Source organism: Malus domestica, chromosome 06 (genome assembly GCF_042453785.1).
Source record: "Malus domestica chromosome 06, GDT2T_hap1".
Lineage (NCBI taxonomy): Eukaryota > Viridiplantae > Streptophyta > Magnoliopsida > Rosales > Rosaceae > Malus > Malus domestica.
The window spans coordinates 2,221,736-2,233,324 of record NC_091666.1 but is presented as its reverse complement, the minus strand read 5'-3'; the positions used below and the strand labels follow the sequence as shown (position 1 = coordinate 2,233,324).

General features: G+C 35.2%; 1 protein-coding gene across 1 annotated transcript; it reads right to left on the bottom strand.

Annotated features, from left to right (window-relative positions):
* Window positions 1-6,105: 6,105 nt before the first annotated feature.
* LOC103420158 (alcohol acyl transferase 1 allele RGa-like) lies at window positions 6,106-9,352 on the bottom strand. The gene is made up of 2 exons (XM_008358220.3): window positions 8,820-9,352; window positions 6,106-7,041 (listed from the first exon to the last, which is right to left on the bottom strand). The coding sequence occupies exons 1-2, from the start codon at window positions 9,264-9,266 to the stop codon at window positions 6,106-6,108; spliced, it is 1,383 nt and encodes a 460-aa protein (XP_008356442.3). The 5' UTR covers window positions 9,267-9,352.
* Between the last annotated feature and the right edge of the window lie 2,237 nt (window positions 9,353-11,589).

The following is an 11,589-nucleotide window of genomic DNA, read 5'->3' as shown; positions in this document are numbered from 1 at the left end:
TTATTTTCTTAGGGGTGACTCTGCTCTGTAATCCGCATTGGGGGGTCATTACCTACTTGGTTACTTTCTTAGGGGTGGCTTTGCTTGGTTGATCCGTTTTGGGGGGCCACTTCCTAATTGGTTATTTACATAGGCTTCGGCCGAACGACGTCTCTCTAAATCTAGTTTTGAATATATCTGTGAATGTGGCTTTGAGAACTCGCAGTTTTGATTTAGAAAACTCGTTGGATGTATGTGTGACCCCTTCGGAGGTTGCAAGGTTTGGTAACGATTTCTTATAAATGATTTATATTCAAGGTTTATAATTGTGAATGATGGTTAGTTTTATTATTAGTATCATATACTTGTATTATTTATCGCTCACACAAGCTTCGTAGCTTATCCGGGTTGTTGTTTGCCCGGTGCACCATTTCGATGGTGTAGGCACTGATCTTACAGATAACAAGTCTGAGTAGCTTCGAGAGGTTCGTAAGTGGGGTAGCGGTACAGTTATCAGAGATTTTGAGTGCTAGGTTACCCTTATATCTTATCTTGTACTTTATTTTTTGGGACTTTCTTTTGAGCACCTCAATCTTGTTCTTAGTAAAGCAAAGATTATGCTTCTTTTTGGGTTGTTCATATTTGTAAATATTTTGTGGAGAACTTAGCCACCTTCATGTTATTTTGGTTTATCAGTTAAAGTATTTTTATTCCGTAACTTATACCGTATTCAACGGATGTTATTTTCCTTGTCACGTGTTGATTCTCTATTTATGTTGGGATCAGGGCGTGACAATTTCGAACTGTCTGGGGTATAAAGCGATGAACTCTCGAGTGATGTACTCTTGTTAAGTTTGGTGATAGCTTAATGACAGTGCTCCTGGATGTGTACGTATATTTTCGCAAGGTCGCACATCCCATATCCTGTATGAGGAGGATAACTATAATGGATGAGAATTAGATGAACCAATTCAGATGATACTAACACCCTATGTGGGTGAGTGGGAGATGTAGGATTTATACACCCAATTTTGGGTGTGTTATTGATATGTGGTATTTGTCCCACATTGACCATTTCCCTTTGTCTCTTCCCTCCTAGCCACTATATAATGAGGGCTTTAGGAAAGGAGAAAACACACCAACAAAGAAAATTCTCTTATCTATAGAGAGGAGAGATACTGCTCTCCACTCCCAGTAACTTTTTTCTCTCTTAGTTTAGCCTTTAGGGTATCACCTTGACCCTAGGATTAGGAGGCTACTAAGAACTACGGCAGTTTGATCAATGTGCATTGGCACAAGGTATGTAGGCAATATAACAGGGCTAGATGCAATTGAATCCTCCCTACGATGACTCTCTCCTTTGTGGTTCATGCAATGGTTCGTAGGAATGAGGTGGGGATCCATAATTCGTTAATTCCGAAAGGTATGTCCTATATCGAATTCTTTAAATTAGTAGTACAAATTCCCAACACTCCCTCCATCTTTTCCTTCAAGTGTTCTCGTTGCTATAGTTGAGTGCGGGGAATTCCACCATTATGCTATGTGTTGGTTTTGGAATTGGTCTCTGTAGTTGCCATCGGTTTTGTTTTTTCTCAGAACTTCTTTTGACTGTTTGATGTTGCTGCCACGGTGAGTTGGTGGGCTTTTCGAAGTCTCACCTCCATTTTGCTTCGGGAAAGGGAGAAAGATTGAAGAAGCAAAGTGTTTCATGGGAGAGAGTTTTCATATAAGTTGTGAAAAAATTTATTTTTCAAGTTTGTAACTTTTTAACACCCCTATCCCACCATTTAGGCCGTCTCCAACCAAAAGGGGGTCAAATGGCCATGTTTAGTTCTATAGCTCTGCAAGAAATTAATTTTTAATGAACAGTACCATACCATATTTATATATCATCTCCAACCGAGGGAGCCAAAGGGCCATAGGCCAAAACATAGCCCGTTTGACAAAAACCCCAACCGAAAAGGGCTATTTTTAGCCCCTTCAATAATTTATTATTTTAATTGAATTAATATGGTTAATTGAATTAAACTATGATATTAAAATAAGGTTTTCGAATGTGAGAAATGGTATAGAAATGATTATGGAATTGAATTAATTTTTTTAGTTACGTGTCGAGATATAATTGGTTATGGAATGGTGAAATGGTGAAATGGTGAAATGGTGAAAATGATGTGAGAAATGGTATAGGAAAAAAAAATTTGTCTAAAAAAGTTCAAATTTCAACGGTAACATGATGTCAACTAGCATTTGCTAGCTTGCGTCATGTTGACGTCATGGTTACTGTTGTATGGATTTGGACTGCTACAATTGGGTTGGCTGGCTGGGTCTTTTTGACTAGCTAGCCTTGTGGCTGTTATATGGCCTAGTGGGGACCGCAAGCCTTTTGGCCTAGCATTCGGTTTGAGACGATTTTTGTGTCCAAAACCGACTATATTTTGGCCTATGGTCCTTTGACCGTATCGGTTGGAGATGACCTTATATAATGACACGTGTTGTACCATCTCGTATTCCAATTCCACTAAAAAATCTCTCATTTCTTTGAATGAGGATCCTCTTTGTGAGAACCTGGGAATCCTCAAACCATGTATGTTCATCATATATCATGAGACCAATTTTCGTTAGGTACCATTCATATTCTGACCGTACAATATATAATGAACAAACACAATTTGAGGATTTCTGAAATCTTCACAAAGATAATTGATAGGATTTTTACTATTCATGTGAACGGGCTTAAATTTCCTATTTTACTTGCAAGAATTACAAGGTTATTGTAGTATAAACGGATCTCGCAAGGTCGTCTCCATATGGACTATTAAATAATTTGAAACTAATCAGATTCCATTTAATTATTGTAAAGTAGAAGTTTAGGTGATTGATTTTAAAACCTAATTAAAATAAAAACGAAATTAATGAATTAAAATAAACAATCTGCAATATTAGAGCTAGAGAGAAAAGAAAACAGTTTTGGGAGAATAAAATTAAGAAAGCACTAGGGTTCCACCATCACCTAGCAATCCTATGAATTTTTACCAATTACTTATGATATACACATGCCACTTTGAAGGTTAGATTTTCTTAATTCATATTCTACTTGGAACCTCCAACATAGAACGTATATCTAATATGCAACCTGTCCACGTTCGGATCAAATATGAATATGAAAGACTCATTATGCTTTATGAAAATCCTTTGAAAAACCATGCAATCCTTAAGACGTAATATTCATCCTAAGTGAAATTACAATTATTAATCACAAGAAGCTAGCGTCAATTTCAGGAAACCTTCCGACCAAAATTGCATCAAATTACTTTTCTAAAAATCCTAATAGTAATCAGGCATTAAGACAATTAGATAGTTTTTATCCCGGTGATTAACAATTCAAAGTACGCATGCAATCAATCATAAGCAATTAAATAAGAATCACATATTCATGCTAAGGCTTAAGGCTTCGCCCTAGCAAAAGAAATTAGTTCCGCATATTCATAATTGAAATCATAAAAAATATATTCAAGAAAAGGATTGAAAGCACCTTCAAGTAAAAAGTCTCCAAAACCCTAACAATTCTCTCTGTCTCCAAAATTGCATAAAAGAAAGCATCGTCCAAAAACTGTAGACGGCCAAGCAATATATTTTCTAAGCCACCACACAAACCCTAATCCCCCATAAAAAAAAACATAACCCTAAATTAAAATGGTAAAATTCGTCCAAAATCTGAACAGCCACGTTTTGGACCCATAAGCTGCTCCAAAACTGGCCCAATATAGCTGGATTTAATGCTTGGAATATTCTGAACACTTCTCCAGAAGGCCACGAACCCATTTGAGGTCATCTTGGGCTCCAAAAACGCAATTTAAGCCTAAAAACATCATTTTCCAGCATTGCGCACTGCTTCTTTATTTTATCGCCAGAAAATAACCGCTTGGTGGAAAAATCCCAAATTTTGATACGATCAAGCTAAGTGACTCATGAATGTCCTCCAACTGGAATTACTCCAAAATTCGTCCATTTGGTCCTGTTTTGCTCCAGAGGAAGTCGAAAGTCCTATATTAAAAATAAAATTCAAAGTATCAAAATCCTTCCAATATATTAACCAAAATATACTAAGATTAGGGTAAAATATATAATATAAAATCTACTCATCAATAATCTGGAGAGAGGATTCTCAGTCCATTTCTTTGCTTCTTTCTCTGCAAAAACAAGGAAAAAGAGACGGACAACGAGATTAAAAAAGGAATAAACTTAACACTTTTTTATGTTTGTTGCTTCTCCTTTGCCGTGCTTTTCCCCTCTGCTTTTCTCTTGCTTTTTATGCTTTTTGCTTTTTCTCCTCCTTTTGTTCCTCCTCTTGCCGTGGTTTTGTCTGGCTTGTTTTCCTTTCCTCCCCCCCCCCTCCCCCCCCCCAAAAAAAAAATTTGCTTTGGCTTAGTGCCATTTATAGGCATTCCCCTCTGCTTTTCTCTTGCTTTTTTGCTTTTTGTTTTTTCTCCTCCTTTTGTTCCTCCTCTTGCCGTGTACCCCTTCTCCTTGCCGTGGTTTGGGTGAAAGTTACTTTGCAGAGTGGAGAGGTTCAAAGGAGGCCGTCACTTTGAGTGGAGAACGTGAGTTTTGGGAGAGTTCTAGACTCTGAGTGGGTTGTAGAGTTTTTTTTCTTCCCTCTTTTCTTATTTATATTTTCCTTTGTGAAAATATATGGTTCAATTATATTATTATTCAATCTTTGTTTACAGCAACCCAGGGTCGGCCTTGAGGGTAGCCCGAGTAGGCGACCGTTTAGGGCCTCCACTTCGGAGGGGACCCCCTAATTTTTTTTTATATATATAGGGAAGTATTATTGGCACTCTAAAATTCTCATCATATACTCTTCACAAGTGTATTTTTCTTTCTAAATATAGAAAGTTTGAAATGTAGAATGAGAATTTTAGAGTGCCAATCATAATTTTCTATATATATTTATATATATAATTTTGTAGTTTGAGTAAAATATCTAAATATGAAATTATAAATATTTTTTTGGAACTTGCCGTGCAGCGTTTTGGGTGGGGGGGCCCAAAAATATTTCTTTTTAAATAAGTGTGTATATATATAACATATATAAATATATTTTTAGAGTTTGAATTTAATAAAATATTTAAATATAAAATCACATAATTGTCTTGAAACTTGGCGTACAAAGTGTCTTGGGTGGGGTGAAACTTCAGCACCAATTCAACTTTTTTTTTTTTGGGAATTTAACGCACAACATATTGGTAGCAAGTCTGCGCCTGCGAATCGGTTCTTTCCCACTCCACTTACAGAGGTCAGGTACCCGATCAATGCTTCTCTTCTCTCTTGCTTCTTTTTCTATAATTTAATTTGTGAGTGTTGTGTTTGTAAATATAATTAGGATTTTCGATTCTAGGGTTTATGATTTGTTTATTTTAATGCATATTGTTTATGCGAAATCAAAGTATTCAAACTTGTGGATGCACTTAATAAAGTGGTTAAATCCCTTCGAGAAGATAAAGGGATTATGGGTGCACTTAACAAGGTTGTTTACTTTTGCTTCCTAACTAGTTTTGGTTCAAGATAATTCGAAGTTTCGATATTAAATTTTACTGTATTTTTTATGCACCTCGTTTTGTGTTGTGTCATTTGTATCAAACTTTTGTGTTGGGTAGTAGGTAAAATTTGAATTTTAGTTTGTTTCTTTGTCAATTTGTTGTTTACAGAATATTGAATTTTAGTTATGTAAACTTAATTAATACATTTGCGTCTAAAAACGCGAGACGAGTAATATTTAAGTAATTTTTGCATATCTTTCTTCTTTGGATATGAATTCTAATGATTTTTTTATGTAGAAATGAACTTTTTCATGTATTTAGCGAAACATTTTCTTATACATATAAATGTACAATGAGTTGGGTGTCAAAAAACTTTAGGGGCCCCCACTCGAAGGCTCGCCTAGGACCCCATTTTCTAAGGGCCGGCCCTGCAGCAACCCCCTACCTACCAAGAGAAGCCTTGGCTCCCTATCTCCTTATTGATTTCTATTTGTGTATATTGTAGAAAATAAAATTAAAAGAAAAAAAAAATACTAAGAGAAATTAGCATAACCCAAATATGTAAAAATCCAGCAACACGTAATTAAGCAAGGCAAGTGTTTGAATCTTGTTTCGATATAACCTCCACAGGCTCCATAGTTATCCTTTTTAGCTCCTGCTCAATCTTCTCCATACACCAGAAAGGTAAGCACATTGGTACCAGAATTCCATAATCTTTTTCTTGATTACTGTCCCGAACATAAAAGCTGATCAAATTGACGGACTTGGCAGGTCCGGCAATTATTGGCTTTCCCCATCCGAAATCTACCTCTCCCACACCGGTGCGCGTGTTATCCGAAAGTATGAAGTTATTCCCTGCCAATGTAAGTGGAGGCCATCCTCTCAATGCCAAAAGATCTGCCACTGATTTTATGTAGTCTTCATTCATCTTATTTTTTGCCTCCCTCACCAGCTGCACCGCGTATTCCAGTGGACTGTTACACAAGAGTTCGGCTGTTGAAACCACACTCGGGAATCCAATTGCATTGCCATAGAATCCCAAAGGAACATTGAGATTGTTGCGCTTTCCACGTGCATTGACGACTAGCGAAACTCGAACAGCCTCGTTCGGATTCATTGCAAGTGCAATTGTTCGGCATTTCCATAAGCACCCTGTTATCAACTCAAATGTGGAGCAAGTGTTGCTAAGGTTTGGTGGAAGATGTTTCCTAGCAGACCTTATCCCCTTAGGACTGAAATAGAAACACCGCTGGATGAGGTCTGGCTGATCCACGGACGCAATGACGGAGCCTGCCTGAGATTCATTCTCGTCCCCGTACTCGTGATGCATATACGTAACCTGTGGCGGCTCTCGGGCATTCAAGAGTTTTCGTTCCCAAATAGGTGGGATTGATGGTGCATGTGCACCTCGTGCAATCTCCCCAACTGCGTTCAAGAACTGAGCAAGCCCAAGTGCATCAAACATCGTGTGGTTCAAGCGCATTGCAAATATGAAACCTCCACATTTCAGACGGGTCACCTAAATTGATTACAGACAATTTTTTATCAATTACACAGAAAAATTATGGCGTGGAACTGAAATCGATCCCTTCGCATTGTATAATTGATTTATGATATATATTCTTACAAAATAACACATACATTAGACTTACAGACCCTTTAGGGAAATGATCCTTATTTTTTCAAAAAATGGAGATTAATTGTGGGACCCACTCCACATTGAACTTCAACAATTCAAATCGTTTATTTTGTAAGTCTCGATTCATAGATCATCCTTACAAAAATTCAACTCAATCCAAAAATATTTGCCTATTTAATTATCACGATTATTTTATTTAAAACAAAGTGTTCGTCAATTTATTTGAACTTAATTATATTTCTCAAATATTTCCAATTTGGCTAATGTATTGCAAGAATAATTTATGATGTGCAACTTGAAAAATAGACGGTTCGGTTCGTTGAAGTCCAATGTAGTGTGAATCCCACAACTAATCCCCATTAAAATATATATATATATATATATATATATAATATAATATAAAATAAAAAAAATAAAAAACTGGATATCCCTTCTCTTAAAGATCCCCTTAGAACTAATTATAGGGTACCTAGTAACTAATAAAAAATAAATTTACTTATATAATTCGAATACACCATAAAATGGCACCATAAAAATAAGATAAAAAGATGACACCATAATCTCTACTAATTAATAAAACACCCATTGTCAACCAAAATCCTATGAAATTACCAGTTTAACCCTTTAATTAAAATAGAACATGAATAAGAAATATGGGGCAGAAGTATAATTTCACACAACCAATTTTTTTTTCAAAACCTTACCAACATGTAATCATAACATATCTTTAATTTAAAAAAAAAAAAAAAAAAAAACCCTTCCCACTCCCACATTTTCTATCACTCTCTTCCTCTCTCCTTCTATTTCAAAAAATATATATATATATATTCCCACACACTTTGTGTGTGCCCATATGCCAGTATTGAATAAACAATTACTTTAATACCAAAAGATGACAACATAAAAATAAAAATAAAAAGATGACACCATAATATTGAATAAACAATTACTTTAAAACCAAAAATTAATCCTAAAGAGAGCCAAAGTTCTATAAGCACTTTTTTTAAGGTAAAGTTCTTTAAGCACTAAATGACAAAATAATACATAACATAAATAAAGAAATCGGCCAATTTCCAACTGTTTTGGAGTTTTTTTTTTCTTTGTTTCCTATCATAATTATTTTAATTCTCATGTTAGATCTGGTTTTAGCCTATCCAAATTTATTAATATTTTTAACAATATAATTACATTTAGGAGTAGTGGAATAGATTGCTAAGATTAGTGTCTTAATTCAAAATTATTTTATTTTGCAGAGCTATTATGTATACCCTAACTAACTAATCTTATCAGTACATGCATTACGGAGTCTCTCTCTCTCTCTCTCTCTCTCTCTCTCTCTCTCTCTCTCTATATATATATATATATATATATATATAAGGGTGTAATATCCATACACCTCATTTTACTTCACACACACCTTTTTAATTTTCAACCGTCAGATCAGATGAATTGACGAATATCAACGGACAAAAATTATCAAAAGGTGTGTAAGAAGTAAAATGAGATGTGTGGATAGCACACACACTCATATATATATATATATGCTTGCATGCTCTTCTATTTAAGGTATCTAGAGGGAGTAGTTAATTAAATTAAATCCAAACGTACACATTAATTGATTACATGCATGAATGAACTAATGAAGTCGACGTAGTCACCTGAACTATCAGCAAAGGCGTGCCAACAATGTCATTTGTGCCTGGAACATCATACAGGAAGTCCTCCAAGAGTGGACAAGGGGGTTGAAGGGTGTCTCCGAGCTGCTCGAGTGTGACATCAGCCTCGGCCTCTATGAACAAGACACCTTCTCCATTGCAGTCTACCATAAGCTTTTTGTTAGGCCCTTCCCTAACCCTACCAGCTAAAGGGTAGTAATACACTAATGATCTACTTAGGGCATCCCGAATTACCTGAACGGGGTCGATTTCTTTCGAAGAAGGGTTGCTGGTGTAAGACCATATAAATGGAGTTTGACACCTAAGGGCTTCTTGGTTATCTATTTCTGAGAGTATCTTTTGCTCACAAGGTGTTGGACTTGCCGGTGTTACAAGTTCTGGCTCCAATCTTTTTACCTGAAACAGTAGGGAGATTGGTGACGACCCCATTAATTACAGGCTATTGGGTTAACTAAGTGAGAATATTAATCAAAACCAACTCCTGGATAAAATCAGTGTCTCACTGTCTCCCCTTATCGTTGTGCAATGTGATTAAAGAGTGAGGAGTTATGCATGGTATTTATAAGAGTCGGATTGCAGTCTTCGATTACGTAACTTGTCTCTAGTCAAAGAAGGATAGTATCATGTAGCTTCGAATCAACGGCGGAGCTACCAACAGGCTGAAGTGGCTTTAGCATAGGGAGAGTCTTAGTTTTTTAAACTTTAAAATACTAGTTATTTGGGCAATTTTTTTATTTTTAATTGTAGCCCACCCAATATGTACAGAGAAGTGTTAGTGAATAAAATATAATTATTAAAATTATTTTAATTAATTCAAAACCTATACGGTTCCTAGATTCTAGAGAGTAACTACTAACTTTTAATATTTTTATTGTTTTATTCAATTAAAAAACATACGGTTTTAGGTCTCCAATTCAATTCAGAACTGTCAACAGAAATTTTACGCATAGCAAAACTTTTTTTTTTTTTAGTACATTGATATTTTTACACTAAGGGGAAAGAGAGTTCGGCTAAGCTATACAATGGGCAATCTATTTTGGTATCGAATTCGTCATCCACGAGATTCGGACCTAAAACCTCTTACTTCCAAGAAAAGAGGAATACAACCAGATTATAGTAGTCAATGGCATAGCAAAACTATTTTAACTTAATGGATAAATGTTTGTGTCTGTTCATGGGAGGACTTCTTTGTGCCCTTACATACGATTAACAAACTTTTATCGTCCAAATATCATATAAAGGGAACTGTTCATATTCTCTTTATCATCATCTAAAGATCATACATGTAAAAAATTATTTAATTTGGAGATAATTTATGTTGGCGTGAATTGACTATATGTAGTAATTAGCGGGATTTTCACCCGTTTGATTCCTTGTAATTAGTATAGGTTTTATTACTTGCCTTGTAAGTCAAATTTGTATTATATATATTTGCCTTCCTTTGTCAAAAGAATACAATTGAAGAATTAAACCCAAATTTAAGATGGTATCAGTGTAGGCTATTTTCTCGACACGTTTTGGGGCCGAGTTATTGGGCTCGAACATGGTTTTTGAAGAAAAGATGTGCTAGCTCCAGTTAAGGCAACTAAATGACTAGGCCTTCGAAAAGATTGGCGTTGGCTCCAGAGACTGAATATAAACTGACCGAGCCCTCGAAAACATTAGCTTTAGTTCCGGTTTAATGACTTGACCAATTTCCTATGTGGGAATTGGTTTCCCTTGTGGCCCAATGTTGTATGGCCACTCGTGAGGGAGGCTTATTGGAGAATAGGAACCTACATCGGTCATATGAGGAACCCAAAACAAAAAAAACAAAAAACGATACTATTAACATATGGAATTTTCAGCCCCTAATATTACCAAAGTCTTTTGTGATAAAACCCAAGACATTGTAATAGGTGGTTAAGTTGGGGAAATATTAAGGATATTGGGTAAACTTGCATGGGCCTATAAAGTTTAGCAGTTTAGTCATCCATACATGTTAAATCAATCAATGATTTTGGTAACAAGTAGCATCCTCATGATGAACCGTCCATTTATTTTATGCATATGAATGACTAGAAGATCTTTAATTTGCATACATATGATCATTACATGATGATAAAGAAATTGAACTTTCCATTTATAATATTTGGATGGTGTAAGTTTGTTACATATGATCATTACATGATGATAAAGAAATTGAACTTTCCATTTATAATATTTGGATGGTGTAAGTTTGTTAATCGTAAGTGGGAACAAGCAAGTCTCTACACAAGCATTATCCTTAATTAATTATTCAATCTAGCAAAACTATATTATTGAAAAAATACATTACGTGTGTCCTAAAATCAGTTGTAGAACTATATTATTCAATCAACAAATCTATTTAAACAAATAATTCAGTGTAGTAAATTTTTTTTTTTGAACAAATGATATTATCTAAACTAAGGAGGCGTGGGTTTAGTCTCACAATAGGCTAGCAATAATTTGGTTCAAATTCGCCTTTGGCAAGAGTCGAACCTAAAACTCTCACTTACAAGTGAAGAAAAATATCACTAGACTATAGTACTAAGCGACCAATGTAGCAAAATTATTTAAATTAATAATTCAGTGTAGCAAAATTATATATATTACATATATCATGGGCTACTTAGTACTACAGTATAGTGATATTCTTGTTCACTTGTAAGTGAGGAATCTTATTATGATTAGTTTATTGTAAAGCTAAATCTCTATTCTCTTTATTAGTATAGATAATATTATTTGTTCA

Excerpts from the sequence above, each read along its gene's own strand:
- LOC103420158 (XM_008358220.3), bottom strand. The coding sequence starts at position 9,266 with ATGGGGTCGTCACCAATCTCCCTACTGTTTCAGGTAAAAAGATTGGAG. Across the intron at positions 7,042-8,819 it reads CGCCTTTGCTGATAGTTCAG|GTGACCCGTCTGAAATGTGG; the intron begins GTGACTACGTCG and ends TAATCAATTTAG.